This window comes from Bison bison, unplaced genomic scaffold (genome assembly GCF_000754665.1).
Source record: "Bison bison bison isolate TAMUID 2011002044 unplaced genomic scaffold, Bison_UMD1.0 scf7180017863702, whole genome shotgun sequence".
Taxonomy (NCBI): Eukaryota; Metazoa; Chordata; class Mammalia; order Artiodactyla; family Bovidae; genus Bison; species Bison bison.
Window position 1 is genome coordinate 1,829,993 of NW_011494274.1, and position 24,395 is coordinate 1,854,387.

At 49.4% G+C, this 24,395-nt stretch overlaps 1 protein-coding gene across 1 annotated transcript in view; it reads right to left on the reverse strand.

Moving 5' to 3' along the window:
* Window positions 1–1,522: 1,522 nt before the first annotated feature.
* The window catches only part of PTDSS1 (phosphatidylserine synthase 1), a 68,013-nt gene continuing 45,140 nt past the window's right edge, over window positions 1,523–24,395 (reverse strand). The window contains exons 9-13 of the mRNA XM_010833477.1: window positions 22,664–22,729; window positions 14,027–14,126; window positions 5,660–5,728; window positions 4,599–4,668; window positions 1,523–2,625 (exon numbers count right to left, since the gene is read on the reverse strand). Of these exons, the coding sequence (XP_010831779.1) occupies window positions 2,516–2,625; window positions 4,599–4,668; window positions 5,660–5,728; window positions 14,027–14,126; window positions 22,664–22,729 (415 nt within the window). The 3' untranslated portion in view covers window positions 1,523–2,515. The remainder of the gene's footprint in view (window positions 2,626–4,598; window positions 4,669–5,659; window positions 5,729–14,026; window positions 14,127–22,663; window positions 22,730–24,395) is intronic.

The following is a 24,395-nucleotide window of genomic DNA, read 5'->3' on the forward strand; positions in this document are numbered from 1 at the left end:
GGAAATAGCCACACATTCCAGTATTCTTGCCTGGAGAATTCCATGGACAGAGGAGCCTGGCAGGCTACACTTCATGGAATCTCAAAGAGTCGGACATGACTTAAGAGACTGAACAAGAACAATGAAACATTTGATGCAATGCTACTTACAGAGAAATATACATACAGCATTCTATGAGGATCACCTTCAGAACAATGGCGTCTTATAACAGGGCATTTTGTAAACGACATAAGTGAGATCACTTGCAACTGAATCGTTTCTGATATTATATGACAACTCGGCTCTCCTTCCATCAAAGTGAAGCCTAATTTCCTAGAAATGCGTGGAAAAAGCAGACCAAGTCCAGAGTCACGGCTTCCAGGAGGAGCGGCAGTTGTGGTTCTGGCTGGTCAAGGGAAGCACTGGTTTTGGAACCACTGTAGTAAGAGCACTTACTGAAAGGGGAAAGGGCAGTTTCATGGCAAAGAAAGGGCATGGAAAGCATCTGGGGACTTTCCTGGCCATTCTGTACAAGGCCATGGAGGAACAATGTCTCATGTGTGCTCCGCGCTTCCAGGTCACCCACGCTGGGCAGGGCCTCCTTGAGAGCAGCCTTGGAGAAGCAACCCCTTCCTTAGCTGGACCAGCTACTGGTCAGAAAATGAACCTGGAGATGCTCAGGGACGTGGCCCAGCACGAGGAAGTGGAATTGAACACTATGTCCGGGATACACATTCTGTACCTTCAAGCTCTCAGAGAAGCCAAACAAAACACATTCACCTAACTTCCGAAGTAAGACAAGTGTTACACGGTGCCTGTTTAAGACAGTGATGGAAGTGCAATCGGGTCTACAGAGCGGGTGTCTCTTGGCTTCTCTTTGGGACTTTAATCGGAAGGATGCGACTGTTGTTCAGAGAGCATGTGCACGCTCAGAGCTGCGGCTGGCACAGCAACCCCCACAGCCCCCAGCCACTGGGCTGGCAACACTTCTCTGGAGCATGTCTGAGTGGGCTCTCAACCGAGTGGCTGCCAGAGGCCCAGGGCACAGGAAGTGACCTGAGCGTTCCATGATTCATTTAACCCCTCCACCCCGGAATTCTTTGCAGAAAAAGAAAAACATGACGGCTGTGGTTAAAGATTTCTTTAAAGGGGGAAAAGGCATCGAAACCTTTGCGCTCTGAAAGGAGGGAACAAAGCGATTGGTTTCAGCGAGTTTATGAGAAAATCAACTGGGTACTGGTCACTTGTTAGAAAAATCAATCCAACTTGGCTGATGTAACCATTCCCTTAGCGCACACACGCAAAATACAACAATGACTATCTTGTTCACTTCCTATTGATCACCTGGGAAGTTTAGGAAAAGGAACATATGTGTCTGCAAGCCCTCTAAAATACATATATATTTTTTCTCTTTTCTTCTCACTACATAAAACACAAACATATTCACAGTATCCTAAAGCCACTTGAAAAACACAGCGATTGCTTACAAACAGTGAAAAGCACCAATAAGATACAAAGAAATGAGCACTTAACGGAGGCCAAATTTGATGGGTTTTAACGCGAACCATTTTATTTAAAACAGGGATCCATCAGAGGTGGTGAACTATCAGGGTCAGTGGTCTAGAGCATGGCACGGATGAAAGGGAATACTCACCAGCACCTCACGTGGGACTAAAAGACAACGTCAGCAACACACCATGAAAGAAAACTAGTAAAATGGAAAAGGCACCTGGCTGGGGGCGGGGTCGCGAGCACTGCCTCCGGGGAGGTTCCCGCCTGTGCGCTGTGGCTAAGTCTGACCAGGGACACTGGCGAGGGAACGGGAACGTTCTGGTCTAACGCCCAGGATCCTGTGTGGGGAGCTAACCTTCCCGCAGCCTGGTGTCTACCTGCCACATGTGGTTTCAGGTCCTAAAGGGGGGAGGAGGTTACTAAATGTAACACCAAAGCTCCCCACTTTTTTTCCTCCAGGAGAGAGGGGAGCCCTCCTCCAATTCAACGTCAGCAGTGGCTTCTGAAGGCTTATATAAGCATCCCAACTTAAAAAACAAGCAGTAAGGAAATAAAACATAGTCAAGTGGGCTGGGCTTAAAACCAGTCAGTCAAGTGGAAGGGCAGATTCAGAGAAAGAAAACGGTGGCGACCTGTCCATCAGCTGTCCCGGTGGGATGCCCTGTCTCAGTGAAGATGTTTAAACGGCACCCACCACACAGGAAGCACAAAGCTGCTCCGGCAACTGAGTAAAGAGCTACCATCTCCTCCTCCGAGCACCGTCCTGCTACCGGTGGCCAAGTGCTGAAGTTACCAGGGACCCCCAAAGGCCCGAGCCCCTCCTGCAATCATCTGCCCTTCGGGGCTGGGCTGTGGGAAACAAGACCCACGCTCTCAAATAATGACCCCCTCTCCAGCCCCGTTCCTTCCCGATCACGCTGTGCCTTTCGACCTCCCTCCTCCCGGCAAGTCCAGCCGATTCCGTCCCCTCCCAGTTCTAGGCACTCCCTGGACACATCTTGTATTATTATGAACCAGGGTCTTTTCATTTCTTTCCCACTCCGTTGGTGACTTTTGACTTGGAATGTCGATTCCTTCTTCTGGAAGAATGGCTCTCGCTGTTGCCTGGATGCTTGGGGGGGCCGTCTTCAGAACCTGGTCAAGAGGAATCGGGACACGCCGTCAGCATCGTTGCAGGCTGTGGGCCCAGGCTCTGGCCTTCTGCCCCTGCTCTCCCTGCCCGGGCTGCCCGCTGCTCTTCCACTGATCCTCGGGCGCCATCTAGTGACCTTGCTAATAAACCAACGCATACACGCCCCAGTGGACATGAGTTTGAACAGGGAGGCCTGGTGTGCTGCGTCCATGGGGTCGCAGAGAGTCGGACATGACTGAGCCACTGAACTGACTGACTTGGCTGATAGAAGCCCAGGCCCTCGGCTAACTAGCACAGCTAGGGCCTGGGTGTCCTGAGGATGTTTTACACTCCCCGCAGGGTGGACTGTGGTCCATGGCGTTGGGGGCCAGAAGTGAGAGCATAGATCACATCAGAGCACAGAGGAGAGCCCGTGAAAACTTACACCATGTGGGTGTCGAGTCTACCTTCGCAACCGAAGGACACACCAGCGACGTTTTCCCCACCTTGGTCGGCTGCAAACCGTAGTTTCTAAATCTCTAAACTGGAACGAATTCTTGACTTGACAGATATGAAAGCTATTACACGACTTTGGGGGTCTGACCTAGAGGCCTCCCATTACTCAGGACAGACAGGAGTCACCTGGGAAGATGCCGAGGGCCCGCGAGAGGCTCAAGGTCTACAGGGCCGGCATCCTTTGTCACGCTCCGTCGTGTGGGAACTCAGAGAAAGGCGTCTACATGGGCTGAGAGCTGAGCAATCAGCAGGTTCCCAGCCAGCTGGACGGTGGGGCCGGGGCAGTGGAGCTGGGGTGGGGGTGGGCATTCTGGCAGGGGGTGTGTAAGGTCTGGAAGGTCATCGGAACTTCCTGGCAGGAGGCTGGCTCTGCCCCAGAGTTGGGCACGTGGACAACCTCTGGCCTAGCAGCAGAGCCAAGATTCTCTGCTCCAGGGCTCAGGTTCTGTTTGTTTTTTAAACCGTCGGCCTACCTTCCATTTCAACGTATCTCTACCATTGCTTATATTTTGTAGTCTTGTCACTGGAGAACCTGGAAGTGCCATGGACTGATCTCTGAGCTGGGGCGGCAGGGGCGGGGGAGTGGTTCTGAATAAGGGAGCCCCCAGGGGAGAAACCCTGTGCCCACCTCCATCCGCAGTCCACAGTAGTTGGTGGATTCAGGAGAAACCACCTCCAGCAGGGTGACCAGCACTCTGCAGCGTTTTCCCAGGGAGAGCTGTGCTGAGCTTCACCCCGAAGAATCAGGAGAGCAACTCAGCAGAGCTGTCCCTCCCTCACCCCCGCTTTGCTGAGCCAGTTTTAGGGTTGACATTCAAGGTCTCTGGTGTTCACGTCTCTCCTTTTAGTCAAGTCCCATGATCAGTTCATAACTGACAAAGCACTGTCTAGTGGAGCATCCTCGGGGTCATTTTTCTACAAGCCAAATTCTTTAAAAATAACCAGGTGGCCCCAAATCTTTCCAGAATGCTCCTTGGGGAGAGGCCAGTGGGAGATCCCTGACTACACTGCTGAAATCCCTCTGACGATGGTCTGTCTCTTGAATCAACGCGATCAAGCAGATCCGCCTCTTTTTTGAAAGGCTTCTCTCCTGGCGCACAACTCTTCCTAACCCCTCTCACTCACAATGAAAGCCAAGAGGAGGAACATCCCCATCAGGATGGCTGAGACAGTGGGGTCTCGCTCTGTCCTTTTATCTCAGAGGAGGCAGGACCACACAGCGCCTCTTCTTATGAAGCCAAGTTTCTTGGGCAGAACCTATGAGCACTTTGCTTGTTTCTTTTTTTTTTTGCTTGTTTCTTTTTTTTTTGCTTGTTTCTTAATAAGTAACAGGAGACATGCAAGTGAGTAGGTTGGAGACCATTTAGGGCTCCAGATATTTATCAATATTCAGAGGATAAGGATAAATTCTGATTAGAAATCCCTTTACTGGGCTTTGGGGGCCTTGAGCAATAAGCAGGAAAAAGAGAGAGAAAAATACCTTTTGAACCTTTCCCGTGAGGCCAGGAGATGTCCGGACTGTAGGTGCCATCTTCACACTCTGAGTAGGTCTAGAGAGAGAGGCAGGCTTAGTGGTGGGATGGAGTGCTCCCAAGGGGAGGGTGCCAGCAAACAAGGAAGGGTGCTCCACCCAGGCCTCTCCCGGGCTAGGGACCCCCACCAGCAAGGGCAGGACCGCCTGGTGCTCAGGCTCTTAGCTCTAAGAGCAAGGCTACTCCCAAGTGATGCAGAACAGATCTTCTAGAAAGTGCCTTTAGCTCCTTAGACTAAAAGGATAAATAGAGGATGAAAGCTGCTATTTTCACTTAAAAAAAATCCCAGTTGACGAGACTGCTATAGCGTTTTAAGCCCCCTCACATCAATCCTCTACCTTAATCCTCCTCTACTAGGAAAGGAGGGCTTCCCAGGTAGCTCAGTGGTAAAGAATCCGCCTGCTAACGCGGGAAGCACTGGAGACTCCGGTTCAATCCCTGGCTCAGGAAGATCCCCTGGAGGACTAAAATGGCAACCCCCTCCATCAGTCTTGCCTGGGAAATCCCACAGAGGAGCCTGGCGATCTACAGTCCATGGGGTCTCAGAGAGTAGGACACGACCGAGTGGCTGAGCACGCCCGCACACATGCACACACAACGAAGTAAGCAGGGCGAGAGTTTCTGCAAGGGAGCCCCAGGCTGGGACGCAGGAGGAGGCCTGCGCAGGGTGAAAGACCCAGCTTTGCAAAAACTGGTCCCGGGCTTGCCCCGCAATTAAACACAAACAAAAAGAATTCGCAAATAATTTTAAAAGTTTTAGCCCTCGTAAGAAATGAGGATAAAAGTACGGGAGCTATTGAACAGGGCAGTCCCAAGCAAGAATGGCAATTATAGGAAGTGAATTCTGAACTGGCTGTGTTTGGGGCGGCGGGGGGGCGGGGCAGAGGGCGCTGACACCCTGCCCACGCGCTGCCGGCCACGCCCCATCCTCCGTGACTGTGCTCCCAGCTACAGTGCCAAGCAGGGTGTGATCAGACACAAAAAGCCATCTCTGCATTCCCTTGTATACCTTTTCTCGGTGACCGTAGTGCTCCGCATACCAAACCATGCCGTACAGGCACAGGAAGGTGGTGAAAGCCTGGAAGAGAAAAACAAGCACAAAACAGTTTTAGAATGAGGGTGCAACCAAAAATTCCATTTTCCCGAACTTTAGGATTTCGATGGGAATTCACACATGGCGTCTCCAGGAGTTTCTGCCTCCTGCCCCAGGACGCCGGTTACAGCACAGCTGGGTGCGGCAGCGATGACCCCGGGAGGCAGCGAGGAAGACCGCGAGGGCTTTCTGAGAGAGGAGCTGGGAGACCTCGGTTACCAGTGTCTCCGTGGTTGGCTGGGCTTCCCTGATAGCTCAGCTAGTAAAGTGAAGAATCGGCCTGCAATGTGGGAGACCTAGGTTCGATCCCTGGGTTGGGAAGATCCCCTAGAGAAGGGAACGGCTACCCACTCCAGTATTCTGGCCTGGAGAATTCCATGGACTGTATAGTCCATGGGGTCACAAAGAGTCGGACACGACTGAGAGACATTCACTTCACTTCATGTGGTTATCACTGTGACTCTGCCGTCAGAATGACGATCTCTTCCAGGTGTGGGATCAGGTAGGTGCATTTTCTGAGCAGCTCTGTGGCTTCTGGCTAAGAGCACGTATCGGCCTCTATCTTGTACCTCTTTTTGGGGTCTGAGTCTCACAGTCCATCCTCTGCACCCTGCCCCCCATCACTAAAGTCAATTAGGAGGACTCAGCCGGTCAGCTTCTGAGGGAAACAGGATTTTTTTTTTTAATATTTATATTTTGGTTCCGCCGGGCCTTGCTTACTGCATGCAGACTTTCTCTAGTTGTGCCAAGCTCTCCGTTGCAGTGTGCAGGCTTCTCACTATGGTGGCTTCTCTTGCGGTACAGCATGAGCTCTATGGCACGTGGGCTTGGAGTTGGGGAGCAGGGGCTGACTGCCCCACTGCAGGTGGGATCTTCCCTCGACCAGGATCGAACCAGCGTCCCCTGCATTGCCAGGTGGATTCTTAACCACTGGAACACCAGGGAAGCCCAGGAAGAGGGTTTCTGAATGAAAAAGCAGCTTTCCTTCCGTGTAGGGTCACAGTGGTGCCTGGGGGCCCAGCAGGACATATGTCCATGTGGAGGTGGCGGGGCCCAGCAGGACACCGCTGCCCTGGGCGCGGCACTGTTTAGTCTCAGCAGCCCCACTGCGATCCCAGTTCTGGCTGCTTCTGTTTTTCTGTTAGGTAGATCGGAAAATAAAGACAAGGTCAAGTTGTCTTGTGAGACTGTGTGAAAACACACAGGCATGGTCCATGGTTACCCAGAGGCTGGGATCACCTCCACTCCCCCCTGGTGTACCTCACCAGGCCCCCTACACCCTAAATTATGCTCTAATTTAAGGGAAAAAATAGCACCTAGAAATCCAGAGTTTAAAAATGTGTCAAAAAACTGAAAGCTGGGGGAAGTTCCTGGCTGCCTGGACTACACCATGTGACAGGACAGGAAAGGCCCCCAGCCGGGCCTCAGCGTCCCCTTGTGACCGTGAGGGAGTCGCCAAAACCAAGCAAACTGCCAGTTCTGCTGTTACGTGGTGTCATTCAGTCGCTCAGTCGTGTCTGACTCTTTGCGACCCCACAGGCTGCAGCACGCCAGGCTTCCCTGTCCTTCACCATCTTCTGGAGCTTACTCAAGCTCATGTCCATTGAGTCGGTGATGCCATCCAACCATCTCATCCTCTGTCATCCCCTTCTCCTCCTGCCTTCAAGCATTTCCAGCATCAGGGGCTTTTCCAACGAGTCAGCTCTTCGCATCAGGTGGCCAAAGTACTGGAGCTTCAGCTTCAGCAGCAGTCCTTCCAATGAACATTCAGGACTGATTTCCTTTAGGATGGACTGGTTGGATCTCTTGCTGTCCAGGGGACTCTCAAGAGTCTTGTCTAGCACCGCAGTTTGAAAGCATCAATTCCTAAGCGCTTCTACTGTTCTGTTTCTTCAGAAGTCCTTACTTTGGGAACCCAATGACAGAACATGGTCCTCAAGGTCTAACCTCCATCTCTTCCACTGCGTTTCCTACTGGGGACCTGTCCCCTTGACTCAGCCATGGGAATAGTTGTGAAATTATGCTGTAATCTTCTCTTCTTGAATAATTTCAGTTCTTTCTAAGAGTCATAACTTTAAATCTAGAGGTGTTAATCTCAATCCTCATCTCACAGCAGAGGAATAAAGCTCAGAGAGGCAAATGACCTTCTTAAAGATGCACAGTTAGAGGGTGGCAAGACTGAAACCAGAACACAGGTTTCTTTACATACCTGGATCAAATTTTAGGGGTGTCTATCAAAATAAATGCTAATTTCAGGTCTACATGTCTTTAGAGCGCTATCCATTATTTATCTGTCCATTCATCCATTCCCGGGGGAAGAAAGGCATCATGGGAGGAGCCAGTGTGCCCAGCCCGCAGTCCGGAGGGCGGAGCCCGGACTGAAGGGGACGAGGGGCTGCGCCTTCTCGTCACGGGCGGCCTATAGCATAGTCCGGGTCCAGTTCCTCCAGGTCAGCGACATTCGTGGAGTGTCTGCTGGGTGCACGGAGTCACCTTACGGGTCAAAAAAGAAAGGAATCTGAGTGCTCCCCTGGTCCTTCCATGCCAGTGAAGTGGGAATAGCGGAATGGCGGGGAGAGAACATGAAATATAAGAAGACCCACTAGTTCATTAAAAAAAAAAATTAAATCCTTATTGAAACTGGTGTATATTCGGGTGTTTTTTTTATTTAAGAAAGCTCGTATCTCCCCATCAAAATACTAAGCCATGAATGAATATACTAAAATTATAAAATGAAACACGACTTCTAATCTTTAACACAGTCCAGTACTTATTCAGATTTCTAATATACGGCATCATATATTAAATGTACTGTTTTCACGGCATGGCAAGAGTGGGAAGACTAGGGGATCTGTAGCACGTAAAACTACGTGTGTCAGCTCCTCAGGGAGAGAGCAGGACAGCCTAGGCTGCAAAGGAGGGGAGGGAGGCGGGGTTCCACCTCCAGGGACCAGTCCGTGACTGTGCTGCGGGGGTCGTCATTGCGCATCTCGCCCACCAGAGGGCAGACGTGCGGTGCTTTCTTCCCCCAGCTTTCTCTCCTGCCCTGGGAGGGCAGACTGGCAGCTTAGGGCTGCTCCAGGAGCAGACAGCTGGGCAGACCTTGCTTTGCAGGGGGGCGGGGGGGGGGGGGGGCAGGCAAACACTGGCAGGTGCTGCGTGGCAGATGCTTATCATCACAACCGCCATGCAAAGGACCTGCTGTGGTGGCCAAATTTACCACTTCACCTGGGTAAAAGAGGCCCTTTTCACACTTGTCCCAGGAGACAAAAGCTTGTAATTTATGGGTTTGCAATCACACCTCTGGAAATCTAGGCAAGTACCTACTTAAAATGTCAAGGCCTGGCATTTAAATAGCAATTGTGCAGATTTTGTTTAAAGAAAGAGAAGGAAAAAAAAAAAAAAAGGAAAGAAAAAACGTGAGGGCTGAGAACCAAGGCAGCACACAGGCCCAGGTGTGGCTTCCATATTATGGTTACCAGCATTCAAATCCACCCAGACTCATTAGACAACTGGTGCTGTGGCAGCTTATCAACCAGCATACGGGGCCTTTATTTCTATATTAATCACAAATTCTGTGTATACTCTCTTCCCAATCAAGGCGAATAACTGGGGGCTTTGTTTCTCTTAGCGTGGAGACATGGCGTAAACTTGTTCTCTTACTGAAAAATGTTTGCCTCCCTCCTAAGACTGAGACCAATCTTGATCTTTAATTAAAAACCGTGATTATAAAATGTGCCGGGCACACACATCTTTTAATATTTATTAAACCCACACTTTATTTCCACTCTTTTTCTCTAACTGAAACATGTGCAAGGCCGTGGGGGCCCCTAATCATCCCAGCCAAAGGCTTCTCTTCAGGCCAGCTCCCCTTCCATGGCACTCATGACAACACTAACTGGGGGATTCTGCTTATCTGCAAAGTCCTCTTCCCCGTGGCTGTTTCTCGTCCCCGGCCCAGCCTCTAAAATGTGGCTGCTCCCTGGTCCCCATCCTCAGCCAGCCTCTCCCCTCACTATGGCCCCCGACTCTTACCAAGCTGATGGCTCCTACCATTTACCCCAAGCATGGACACCTCCTGACTCCTGTGTCTCCACCGCTGACCAAGTCTTTCCAGAGCTCCTGGACAGACCAGAACTTCCAATGACACAAGACACCCTCACCTGTAAATCTAATGGTCCCTCACACCTTAACACACCTCCTTTCAACGAGCTTCTCGGATACCCCTCAACCAGTCACTAGTACCGGAAGCCACCAGTGGCCCAAACAGGAAAGCTGGAGCCGCCCTCCCCAGCTCTGATGAGGAGACGCCTGCTGGGCCAGGTTCCTGCCGCCCTTTCTCTGCACCTTCAATGCCACTGCCTGGGACAGGCCCTCCCTGAGCTCCCAGCGACACCCTCAGGCTCAGCCCTCCTCCATCCCGTCCCTTCCACACTCTCCCAGCCTCCAGCTGCTCCGTGAGGCAGTCTTTCCACTGGAAAAAAAAACCCTGAATTTCCACCGACACACAGAGCTGGTCCCAGGCAGACACGTCCGACCCCCTCCTCCTCCGCCTTGCTCTCGCCCTCGCTCCCCAAACAGGCCGCCATCTTCCTGTGACTCCGGCGCGGGGGCGCTTCGAGTCTTCACGCCTGCCTGTCTCGTCATACGTGTCTGGGTCTCCTGGTCTCCGTCTCTGGACCTCACCCCCCTCGTCTCCCTGCGTTTGATGAGTGTTTCCCGTGCATCAGACGCTGTGCTAGCGTCCCTGACACAAAAGGACGATGGAGACTTATTCTCTGTGAGCAGCAGGAAGTGCCAGGTTGAGGAGACTGACATAAACACCACAGAAAATGTCACGCTGGGGCCAGAGCTTGAGGAGGTATGAACAGAATGGGACTGGGCCGTGCAGGAGGGAGTCCTCTCGTCTGCCTTGCAGGCCGGAGTGTACTGCACGCGGGGCGCAGATGGAAGGTTGGTCTTGGCATTAAGGTTCACCAGGTGGAGGAAAAAGCAGGGCAAAGCACTCAGCGTGGGCAAAGGAAACCTCTCGGGTACAGGCAGGACAGGTCTGGAAGGACGACGCGCTGAGGTGTTCAGTAACCGGGAACAGTCTGGTGGAGCCTGAGGACTGGGGACTGCAGGGCTGGGTGTGAGAACCACCCAGGCAGTAATGGCCCCGAACACGCGGGCACTTCGTATTCCTGCTGCTGGGTGTGTGCTGGGGACCCATCTTCCTTCCCGCCATTTCTGCCCCGCAGAGGGAGCTTCCCAGGGTAACCCTGCGGCTTTCCCTCACCCCTTCCCCAGGGGGCAGTGTGTCTTAACTGACTGGGGAACAGGGATGAGCAAGCGGGCCACTTCCTTTCTCAGCGAGGGGAGGCCGGCTTTTCTGAGGCTGGAGAGCAAAGTGTGTCTGCTCCTGGGCTCGCGATTGGAAGGCTCTCATTGGCATCAGACGTGGACACTGAGAATGTGGGCTCCCGGTCATACAGCGGCTGCTTCTGACCTCCACAGCCTTCCTTCTTCCTGCCTGTCTCCTAACTGCTCTGAACCTGGTGGTGGAGGGGAGATACTGTTCTCTTGGGCCCTCTCAAGCCCCAGCAATCGAGACTGATTCTAAGCGGGGAGGAAGGGATTCCGACCTGAATTCTGGAAGACCGCTTTGGCAACAGAGTGGAGAACGGATCTGAAGGGCAGGATGGAGAAGATGGGAGAGGACGAGGTGGAGCTGGGTCACATGGCGGGGAGCCCGATGGCTGACTCGAGGGGTGACGTCGGGAGGCGGCGGCCGCCTCGCCTCGGGGCTTAGGCTGGGTGCCCACGGGATGGGAGGACCGTGCACTGTGATCCCGGGTGACCCTGAGCACATGTGATCGCCTGAGCTGCACCCAGCTTGTCGGCTGCTCTCTCCGGAGCTCCTTGGGCTCTGTACACACACACCGAGATGATGTCTGAGCATCAGTAGTCGGCAGAGGTAATGCCCATGTGCCCTTGGAGGGCCTCCGAAGGGAACCCCCATGGAGAGGGGAGCAGAAATCTCTAGCCAGACTCTCTGGGTTTGAGCCCTGGCTCTGCCATGGACGACCTGTGTGACCTTAGGTAAGTTAGGGGGACCTCTCTGTGCCTTTATCTGGGAAAGAGGGGATAACAAAGTATCCCCTCAAAGTGTAAAGCTCAAATATGCAACGTGTGAAAAGTGCTTCGAGCAGCGCCTGGCGCACGGTAAGTATGAATAAATCTCATCTTTGCCAGTCACCTACCTGTGTGGCTCCACATCAGGGCAGCTCTGATGAGCACTCGGCCACATGACAGACTTACAAGGGACCACGCTAAGGGATGGAGAGATTGAGAAACTGGTCGTGTCCTCGATAAAGTTACCATCGCACAGACACCAAGGTGCATCAAAATTCACCAACCTAAGGAGGCGGATGCTAAGTGTCTAATCAGTAAAATAGAGTGAAAGTCTCTAAAACAGAGACTGGAGGGGCCCGGCCAAATGGGTGACCAGAGACAGCTCCCTGGACACGGCCGGCCGTGAGGAGACTCTTCTGGCTACTGATGCCCCCGGAGGAGGCCTGCAATAGACTGTGATGAAAAGCGCCTTCTGCCCACATCTCAGGAGTCCCGCCGGCCTTAACCTGCCTGTGGTCCCCTTGGCGCCAGGGGAGGGCTGCACCCACACCTGCCTGCCATGAGTACCCGCTACAATTCACAGAGCCGGGGCGCCCATGCCAGAGAGAAACGTAAGGAGCAAAGAGTAACATTTCCTGGCCCGTCTGACACACATCCCCTCCAACGAATCCTTACATCTTATCTCACTGTGACGGAAAAAATACATCTGAGCTTGAATTCTGGAGTTTGAGGACAAACGAGATCCTTCTCCCCTTTCACTATTCAAGATAAAACAGCACAGGTTCAAGGTGCCCTGGCATAGTTAGGATTTCTAACAAGTAATCCTAAAAATAGACACCATGAAAGATAATAAAAACACTTTAAAAATACAAAGTTCAGTCCTGCCAAAAGGAAAACACAAACAAAAAAAGACTTGAATCTGATTAAGCCTCTAGATCCAGCTACCAATTTATAGAAAATACAGAAGACAAAGAAATCTGGTAAATGACAGTAAGGATGGCATCAGTAAAACCAGACAAGGGGAAAACCTACAGGACAAAAGAGTCTGTTTCTTCAACAAATAAACTGCAAAGGAGAAAGTGCTAGAGATGGAGGGAAACATGTAGATTAAAAGAGGCATACAAACCAATTGCAATGAGTAGATGCTGATTCAAATAAACTGTTAGAAAATACAAACTTGAAGGAAACACTGAACAGTATGAAGGGCTGAATTCTGTTTCCAGTGTGATAATATCATGGCGGTTGCACTAAACAGAAAAGCCTTCCTGTCTTTTTTTAGAAAGACATCCTGAAATAGGAAAAGTGGGCCTGCTTCCGAGTAAGCTGGGGTAGGGACGGTGTGTGTGGAACAGAAGGACATGAGACCGGCCACTGGTGGGTAACTGCTGAATCTGGGTGATGCGTTATGTGAAGGGGGAGCGACCTTATGTACTTCCACGTTTGAAGTTTATATGGTAATAATAAAAATTTTTTAAAAGCCCGAGTTAATTTTCTAGACTAAGTAAAAGCGAAGAATCTTAAATGTAAAATAAGACTTTTCTCCAAAGTAACAAAACAAATTAAAAGGACAATCACAGAATTTTAAATTTAAAAAATTTTTTAGGTAAGATCCTGTTTCATTTGAGAGATGAGGGAAATGTCCCAGGACAATGAAGCTGGAGGCCCCCAGGACTCTTCCCTTCAGAGAGGAAAACACACCCAACACAAGCGTGGCCTATATATAACATTGGCCAGGGGAGAAGAAATAGCGTGGCCTGATTGCCTCCAAACCCCCTCCCCTTACATGGCCTGTAAACCAGAGTCTGTCGTTTTGTACATGAACGCTTGGTAATATACACATTACAGGGCTCAGGAACTGTCCCTTCAAGGCAGACCTGACATTCTCAGCAAATGTAGGCGAATGCTCACGAGTGAAACAAATGGGAGTATAATTATGCACCTGCTTGGGGCATGTGATCAGACCTACAAAGGGGACCAATTTGGGGTGCCACGTGGTCCTGTGTATTTGTTCTTGAACTTCATCCCATGGCCAATCTTGGGCTATTACAAGTATTATGTCTTGCCTTCTATAAATGTCTAAGAAACCTTGGTGCATAAGACGGTCTTGTTTTTTTTCTAGAAGAGACCATGGGGAGTTTAACACTTCAAAGTAGAAAAGTAATGACTTACCACGCAAAGAAGCCAAAGCACAACATAGAGTATTTGGGTCTTAGAGAAGAGATCTTGTCCAAATTTTATGCAGACAATAGCTTCCAGGAAACCAATGACCCTGTGACACAGAACAAGAGGTTAAATAACAAACTCATTAGAATATAACATTAACAGAAACATGCATAATTCCATCAGAAAGTTCAGCAGGTCAAAAGATTTCTGCTCCAAACACGACGCAAGTCCCCTACAAAATGACAGTGCTCTAGTCTACTGTGCTTTCTTTAGAGACAATACATATTACATGCATTATATATATAGATAGATAGATAGATAGATTTAATTAAAAAGGCTATTTTACTGTTACTCCTCTCTTCTTTTTCTTCAGATTATCTTTTTAGAGCAGTTTTTCAGGCTCATAGTAAACTCGAGGGAAAGGTATAGATTTCCGACCATTCTCTGCCCTCACACATGCACAGCCTTCCCCACTAGGAATATCCCCCACCGGAGCAGCGCATCTGTCACAAATGATGAACACAGTCAGCCAGAGTCCACAGGTTACCTCAGGGCTCACTCTGATGGTGGTGTACATTCTGGGGGTTTGGATAGATGTTCAAAGTGTAACATACCCACCACTGGGGTTCCCAGGTGGTGCTAGTGGTAAAGAGCCTGCTTGCCAAGGCAGGAGATGTGAGAGATGCAAGTTCAGTCCCTGGGTTGGGAAGACCCCCTGGAGAAGGGCATGGCAACCCACTCCAGTATTTTTGCCTGGAGAATCCCATGGACTACAGTTGCAAAGAGCTGGCACAACGGAAGTGACTTAGTGTACATGCATCTACCATTACAGGGTCAGAGGGAATAGTTTCACTGCCCTAAAAGCCCTCTGTGCTCTGCCTATTCATCCCTTTATTCCTCCCCAGGAATAAGTTATTTTTCATATCTTCCTTCCTCACAGACCACAATCTCAGTGTGTATATTTTCATAGCTACAGACCACTTGATGTCATCTTGGTCAGAGCCATAACGACAGGTGGACAGACACCCCCTTGGTTGAGACCCTGGCAGGGACAGGAAACCCACCACCTCTGTGGGCAGCTGCTTCTGCTCTTTCAGTCTCTTTAGCTTTGGGGAAGTTGTTCCTTATCTCCAGTGGGTGCCTGCCTCCTCCTGCCCCAGTCCTAACTCTGCCCTCCACAGTCATACAGGGGAGCGTGAGCTTCCAGGTGAGGCTTTCAGTAACTTGAAGGCAGCGATCACATTTCCTCCCAGCCATCTAGGAATTTCCAGATTTAATATGTCCAGTTCTGCTGACAATAAAAACCCTTTATCCTCTACATCAGTAGGAATTTTGCTACATAAAAAAAATGTTTAAAAAAAAAACTTTCATGTTTTACTCTTGAATTAAAACATCAAAGAAAAAAGCCAATCTTGTATTATAGAACTTCATTTATGAATATTAAAATCAGATCTTTATTACGGTTCAGAAATTGAAGGTAAGAACTGAGGAGGTGGGGTAACATAGCTCACCCCTTCATCCCAATGACTGCCCAGAAATAGCGACTTCTGACAAGGCCACGCTAGGTATTCCTTGCTCAGCAGGGAAGCGAGACAATCAGGGACTGGTCCTGTTGCAGGCATAATCTCTGAAAAGGCAGGAAGGGGCCCGGAAGACCCCAGGCCCCCTCCCCACTGCAGACACAGAGGTCACTGCCATGGTCAAATGGATGGACAGCTCTAAACAGCTGAAGACCTGGAGCCAGAACCACCAAAGCAGAAAGTCTCCAGTATGGATCTCTAGAGAGTCTGGGGTGGTCTTGTACCCCGGGGCAAACCAAACAAGGTTTAGGAGTGGTTGCCTGAATCTTTAAAGACCACCCTCACACACACACCCCGGCCCAATAAAGCACAGCCCTTGTGAGAAGGCCGCATTTCAGCCCAGCATCGTGGGAGGCCAGAGGGAGCAGGGCTGAGGTCCGCTGTCGCCCTGAAGTCGAGACCACCAGCCGACACTAGAGGGCAGCAAAGCAGCTTCGGGAAGGGCTCCTGTGGGAGGACACAGAAAGCAACGCAGCCCGGGCTGGGCCGGCCTGAGGGACTGCAACCGGAAGGAAGTCTGCCCACCTGCCCTGAGCGGACAGAACAGCGGGCTTTACTGTGACAGGCTTCTAAACAGTCAACTGACCGAGGCACCCTTGGAGAGCTCGGTGACCAGCTGATTAGAGCTGTGTTTCTCAGACTTCTGTGACCTGAGTCGCATGGCAGGAAACACAATTTTCATCTTGTCCCCTCTCCCACACACACAACCTGCCCCAAAACACACAAAACAACTGTCCCCTTGCTCTGACATTTTCCTACCCTATTTCACTGTCAGAAAAATGCTGGTCATGACTCACTCAGTTGACTTCATAACAACCTGAAATTTGCTCTAAAGACCAGTGCTTTTCAATCAGGAACTTCAGGATGACTTGTTCCCACATGCTGAGGAATCTTAGCTGACCTGTTGTCCATGGAGGTGCCCTTGAGTAGAGACTGGGTGGGGGAGGGGTCAGGATGGAGGGAAGGGGCAGCGTGAGGTCACGAGGTGACACGGGTCTTGAAGGCCACCCCAGAGCTCGGCTTTCAGTCTGAGGGACCTGAGAATCCTGGGAGTGTTGCAGCAGAGGGCTGAACTGGATTGATTTTGTGGAGACTCATTTTGGCGGCTGGAAGAGAACTGCTGTGAGGAGACCGGGGAGCAGGGTGAAGACCTGGAGGAGATATGGGATGTGGGGAGCAGCGGGAATGGGGATGCATCACGTCAGCTATCCACGGACCCCTTACCCAGCAACGCTGGCCCTTAGAGGGAGTCCTGAAACGTAACATCCTCCTGGGAGGTCAACATCACTTCCTTATGGGACTCCAATTGCTGTTGGCCTGGGGCTTGAGGCCAAAGGCCTGGGTACTATGGGAGCCTCTATGAAGCCTGGCAGCTGAGGCAACACCAACCACCTCACCCTGGGCAGCCCCTCCATGGTATTGCCCTCAACTTAGAGCCAATTTCAATCTCAGATCTTGACCAGGCTGAGCAAGGTGGCCAATCTGTGGCTGGATGGAAGGACTCCCTCCCCTTCATGCTTGTTGCCGTCCTTATCGTGAAGGAGCATGTTCAGTTCAGTTCAGTTCAGTCACTCAGTCGTGTCTGACTCTTTGTGACTCCATTACTGCAGCACGCCAGGCTTCCCTGTCCATCACCAACGACCGGAGCTCACTCAAACTCAAGTCCATAGAGTCAGTCAGGTCATCCAACCATCTCATTCTCTGTTGTCCCCTTTTCCTGCCTTCAGTCTTTCTCAGCATCAGGGTCTTTTCCAATGAGTCACTCCTTCACATCAGGAGGCCAAAATACTGGGGTTTCAGCTTCAGCATCAGTCCTTCCTGTGAATATTCAGGTCTGATTTCCTTTAGGATGGATTGGTTGGATCTCCTTGCAGTCCAACGGACTCTCAAGAGTCTTCTCCAACACCACAGTTCAAAAGCATCAATTCTTTGGTGCTCAGCTTTCTTTATAGTCCAACTCTCACATCCATACATGATTACTGGAAAAACCATAGCTTTGACTAGACAGACCTTTGTTGGCAAAGTAATGTCTCTGTTTTTTAATATGCTGTCTAGGTTGGTCATAGCTTTTCTTCCAAGGAGCAAATGTCTTTTATTTCATGCAGTCACTAGTGATTTTGGAGCCCCCCAAAATAAAGTCTCACAGTTTCCATTGTTTCCCCATCTATTTGCCACCTCTTCTTAATATCTTCTGCTTCTGTTAGGTCCATACTGTTTCTCTCCTTTATTGTGCCCATCCTTGCATGAAATGTTCCCTTGGTATCTCTAATTTTCTTGAAGAGATCGCTAGTCTTTCCCATTCTTTTGTTTTCCTCTATCTCTTTGCATTGATCACTGAGGAAGGCTTCCTTATCTCTCCTTGGTAGTCTTTGGAACTCTGCATTCAGATGGGTGTAGCTTTCCTTTTCTCCTTTGCCTTTAGCCTCTCTTCTCTTCTCAGCTATTTGTAAGGCCTCCTCAGACAACCATTTTGCCTTTCTTTTTCTCTGGGATGGTCTTGATCACTGTCTCCTACAGCATCACAAACCTCCGTCCATAGTTCTTCAGGCACTCTGTATATCAGATCCAATCCCTTGAATCCATTTGTCACTTCCACTGTATAATCATAAGGGATTTGATTTAGGTCATACCTGAATGGTCTACTGGTTTTTCCCTACTTTCTTCAATTTAAGTCTGTATTTGGCAATAAGGACTTCCTGATCTGAGCCACAATCAGCTCCCGGTCTTGTTTTTGCTGACTGTACAGAGCTTCTCCATCTTTGGCTACAAAGAATATAATCAGTCTGATTTTAGTACTGACCATCTGGTGATGTCCACGTGTAGTGTCTTCTCTTGAGCTGTTGGAAGAGGGTGTTTGCTATGACTAGTGGGTTCTCATGGGCAGGAGGCAAATCAACTTTGGGCTGCCTGAGGTGCTTCTGCCTGGAGTGAGGCTGGCCTCTCATAAATAAAAACGACCTTAATGCAGAACCCGGCATCAGGAAATCCTCCGCAGATGGAACAAGAATGTATCACAGTCTTATTGAAACTGGGGCACAAAAGCTCTCGGCCTGGTGTGTGTGAGCTGGGTAGACAAGTCAACCTCGAGCAGAGACCATTCTGTGTGTAGCACCTGGTTGCACCTGGATTCTCAAGATGCCACAGCCTGTGTGCGTCCTATAGACGCAGCCCTGCAGCTGCACAAAACGCTCTGCCACGAGGGCTTGGGGCAAGGGTCAGTCACTCTCCGGCGGCCAGGAGCTGACTCTCCACCAGTGGAAACAAGCCGTGTATACAAGCGACGCAACTATGATACAATCCCACAGGGAGCCAGGAGTCAGGGAGCCAGGAGTCACCGCGGAACTTCAGGAGGCGGTTCCGGTTCCTGTTAGGATGAGTTCCGGTTCCGGTTAGGATGAGCAAACACACCTTTGGGGAGGAAGTGAACACTGAGCTGGGCCTTAAGGAGGTAGAGAACTCTTTCAGTTCTGCTCCATGGAACATCTGGACTTCCTAAGAAGCCCCGGGGCAGGATGGAGAGGGGGAGAAGGGGCAGAGGGTCCTGGGTGGCACGCCCAGAACGATCCTGCCCAGTTGTTTTGCTGTATATCAGGGTTTGGAGCAAGATATCATTGGAGAAAAGGGATGCAGTTGCTGAAAAAAAAATTTGCGACTATTGCAGAGGACTGGGGCCTGTCAGTAAGTGTTCCTGAGAAAAGGAGCAGGGAGCAGCAGGAAAAAGGGTGGTCAGTCTGGAGGAGGATGGGATGGAGGAGAAGACACTAGAAACAGGAAATGCGAACGTGGCAAGGATGCTGCCCTTGCAATGTAAGCGCTGAGGGTGGGAAACAGAGATGCATGTGGACCAGAGGGAAGGCAGTATGAGAGGCTGTGAGCAAAGGTCAGCGGGCAGATGATGGTGGCCTGGGAGTGCTGGGGAAGGTGGAGGAGGCGGGGAAGGTCTCCTCCAGTTGTCCGTTCTCTCCAAACACTCCCTCCTCCTGTAAGGACACTGAGCTGCATGCTGTGTCTACCCTTAAGGAGCCTGGAAGAACAGCAGCATAATTACAAGAAGTTGCGGAGGGGAGAGGGGTGGCGGGGAAGCCAGCAAGGGAATCAGACGCAGCAGAAACGGAGGAAGAAAACCTGCAGGGCAGCTGCTGCAGGAGGAAGAAAACAGTCTGGAGATGGCAGATGCTGTGGAGAAGACGGGAGAGACGAGGGTGGAGAAGGACGTGCCGATGTGGAGCTGCCCTTGGACAGAGTGATGTGCAGAGGAGCAGAGGCAGAAGCTTACTGTCTTGGGTCACCAGCAGGGCTGGGACAACTCGGGAGAGGAAGCCAGTGTGGTGAGAGGCAGTTCGGACAGCAACCGGGCTCCAGGCCTCGACCCTGGGGACCATCAGCTCTGACCCAACCCCTGGAGACCCAACCCAAGAACTTGCCAGAGGAGGAAAAGTGGCTGCTCACTTCTGTTACAGCCACAGCTTGGATCCCTTCCGGGCCAAGGGATCCAACATCTTTTCTTCATCAACCAGCCCAATGCTCTCCTTTGGAGGCACAGAAACTCAATTATAATGGGGAGGGGAGGGGGAGAAAGGTGACGATGAAGACGGTTTCACGTGCACATCTGGGCAATCTGTCCACCTTGATCTGGCCCTGACACCCACGAAGACGTAGTAACTGGAAGAGGTTCCCCCACTCCGACTTCTCCCCATGGGTTCCCATTCTCCAGATGGATGGAGTCCTGTCTCAGTTGGGCCCAGGATGTTTAGGGACAAAAGGCTGTAAGTTCAGCTCCATGGCACAACTGCGGAGCCCACATTTAAAGTCTGTATTTCATTACATATAGCAGCAATTAATGCCAGCTTTTTGAGGGTGTAACATTTACAAAGGAGAAAAGTACCCACTACATGGGCTTCACCTCTGTTCCCTTGCATGTCCATACTGTGATAGAGCCAAAGTCATCCCAAAGTTAGTGAAAAGAAAACTATAAAGCATGAACTAGCTGTTAAAGAAGGGGTTTCTCTGGTGGCTCAGTGGTAAAGAATCCACCTGCCAATGCAGGAGACACAGGTTCAGTTCCTGGGTCAGGAAAATCCCCTGGAGAAGGAAATGGTGGCCTATTCCAGTATTCTCTCCTGGAGAATCCCAAGGACAGAGGAGCTTGGTGGGCTATACAGTCCATGGGGTCACTCAAGAGTCAGACATGACTTAGTGATAAAAACAAAGTTGTTAAAGGAAGTCAGACATTTCAGTGTGTGCTGTTTTGATAGAAGATGAAAGAAACCAAAAAAAAAAAAAAACGAAGGTGACAGGGAAGCCGGAGGAAGGAAGGAAAAGAAGATGGGAGGTAGTGGCCCCCAAGAGGCAAACACCAGAGAAGAGACTGGAGGCCAGGCCTCCTGCAGCACCATCACAGGCCCACCATGCTGACCAGACAGAGGCTGCTCCTGCCTGTTCACACACCAGGTGGGTCCACCCTGCGTGATTTATGAACAGGGACTTGCTGTTTTTCAGCACAGCCCACTAATCTCAAGGTCCACTGACCCTGACATCATCATTCTGGGAGTCCTTGATTCTCAACAGAGCATCCTAAATCAGCCAAATGACCTCGCATTTATTTCAGCTCATTTGCATTTGACCTTCTTTCACCATTTTCCAGTAAGGGGCAGCTTTTCTGCGTTTGCTTCCACCCTTTCGCCTAGTTCCTCTAGGCTCTTTCTCCCACCACAGGGATTAAACTTTCAAGATACCAGATTAGGGAGAACTACCTGTCTCTCTGATCCACCATCTCCTTTTTCCTCAACAGGTGACTAGACAGAGTTCTCCAGTCGCAGCAGAATAAGACTGTGGCAAGGACTTATAAATGTGAAAAGAAAAATGCACACGGAAAGAAGATGCATGGGACAGAGGAAAAGCTCAAAGGAAAAAAAGATCCCCAGTCCTTGGACAAGACAGTAAGAAGGCAACCTGCCTTCCCGCGACAAAAGTATGTAAGGAGTCTGGTAAATGTATATTCTCTCTCCCACGAGAGCAGTCAACAATGGAAACTGAATCCATCCTATTACCCTTTAAGCTACTTTGGGTAGGAAAATCAGCTTACATCATAGAGCCTGCCAGAAACAGTGACAAAGGCCTTTTGTCTGTTGGGAAGAAGGCGGTGGGAAACTTGAGCAACCCTTCCAGAATCTGGGTGAGAGCTGGACACACACACACACACACACACACACACACACACACACACACGTTTGGAAGGAATGACAATGTAATGTAAGCAGCAAGTATCTCTACACAGTTGATGTCTTTGGATGATCTTTAGTTTATTCTTTTCTACATCATCAATATGCATTACATGGAAAAAAAATTATGTTTAAAAATCTGTTGTGGTTTTCATCGGATTTTCTTTATGCTCAGTTTAAAATCTAGATTAGGTCCTGAGTTTAAGCTCCTTGAGTGACTGAACTTCACACACAGATGTGCTGGACGTCTCTGGAACTTCTGTTGCTAGATGGCTTGGTGAGATGTAGATGGTGTTATACTGAGGAAGCGATTACCTGAGATACTGAACAGCATTTCACGTTTAATACTGGGGGTGAAACTGGATAATCTATGCTTTCAAATCATTTAAGTAATTATAAATTCAGATACAGCATTTGTATCTATAATAAGATGATAAATTGTGACCATGTGGCTACGTGTTAGTTTTCTTTGGGACAATAAAACCAGACCCTTTCTGGTGTGTAAGTAACATGAAGCATGGCCAAGCCCATCACAAGTCGTTGTCCCAAACTTACCATCGATTTCAGAGGGAAGTCAAACAATTCATTTCCTATTTCCGGAAACAAGGCCTCCAATTCTATGTGGAAAATATCTTTTGATTTCCTACTGTCTTTTAAAAAAATAATTTCTACCTCCTCTTTCTGTAACTTGCCAGTTAACTAGTCTAAATTTAAATCAGAAAAGGAACATTAAAAGTGAAAGACACACAATAATTGCACTGAAAGGCAGTTAATGCAGGGTCAAGAAAGAACTCAAGAAATCTACAGACATAAGTGGTTTCAAATGATAAGAGATTACTCACCCAAACACCCAGCACTGTGTTCCCACGCGTTTGCACTGCGTGTCGGTGAGGTAAGCGTAGTACTGTCTGAAAGAACAAAGGTAGAATTCACTGAGAGCCTCTGGAAAACCAGCAAGCCGATACAGAACTAAATCACTCTGACAGTGTGAATATAAAAATTGTCTGCCTTGTTCCACATACTCAAGCTGCCTGGTCTAGTTCTATTCAAAGGAATAGGAAGCCAGTGCCTGCTGAAACCTTCCTGTAAGAGGCTAAGAATTTGGACTGGGATGGAGGGAGGTGGTTTAAAGAGCCAGATTATTGGCAGAGGCAGTCTTGATTCAGAGGCAGACTCCCACACTCCTGAGCCAAAGTCACCCCAGGTGGGTGCTTCAGTCTCTCTCCTTGGAGGCAGTTCCAGAAGCTCACCTACACTGTCTCTGTCTCCTCTGGCTCTCTCCAGGACAAAGGCTGCTGACTGTAACCAGGCAGGAAAGCTATACATTTTGGCTCTCAGAAATATTTCAAGGTGACTGGCTACACGCCCAGTACTCATAGCCACACGTGGGAGAGGCGGCCTATAGGACAACACAGGGTGGGAGTCTTAGAGCTGCCCCTGAAACTCGACCCATCCCTGGGGAGGTGACATCTGAACCAGCGGGTTAAGGGCTGGGGTTAAAGACTCCCCTTTGAGGGTTTGAGGAAAGCTATGAAAAAGGCACATAAAACATGCACACAAAATTCTGCATTAAACTTCAGAGGGTTCACAAATGCCTAAAGCTCATCCATGACCTATCGGCTCTGTACCCCAAAGTGAAGAATTCTAGCTGTAAAGAATTCAGGTTTTCCTCTAACTTCACATTTTCATCACCTGATTTCCTTTTACCAGTTCAGCCACTTTACTAATTGCATCCGTGCCCTTATACTGCACATTATATCAGACTAAAAGGATATTCACTCAAATGTCTTCTCAAAGCAGAGTCATATGAAAGTCTAACCAAAAAAGAGGAAAAGAGAGACCTGGTAAGTATATATGATTTATACTGAAGCCTGAGTTTTCGCTTCTTTCTGGGCCTGCCATTGACTCATCGGAACCTAAAATCCATTAGCATTTCCATCTTTCCAAGAGGCTTGTCAACCATCTCCTTAGCCTCAAGTGATGTAGGAACAAAGGAAGTGGCTAATTTTTAAACAAAAAAAGAATCGTTTGAAAACCCATAGAGTTTGGCAAAAATTTTAAGGAGGTCTCAAAAAAGTCCAAACACTGGATTTTTAGTTTCTGGTTGAGTCTCTAGTTTTTGCTGTGAAATATTTAACAGTAAGGAAATTTCATGATAAATCACATGTGATTTGCTCTTCTGTTTTCTAAGAGATTTCTTTTCCCACTTATTTGTTGATTGCTCCTAATTTTATGAAGGAACTGCTGCTAATCTTTCCTGAAATAACAGTAAGCCTCAAATTACATCAAATTTTAAATATGATAAGGAGGTGCCAACCCACAAAAAGGAAAATTGCATTCATGAGATAACTATTTCAGCAGATCACCAGTCCATAAAGTGCCAAAGGGCTCGGTGTACCAACTGTTACCTTCCTCTATATATTAATATATATTTGCAATAATGAATGAGAACAATAAGAAGTGCTAGCTGGGGGTGAGGGCTATGTCTGACCAAGGAAAACACCCACTCTCCTTGACAAACAGGACCCTCTATTTGCGTAGATTGCTCACACATTAAAAATAATTAAATTATCC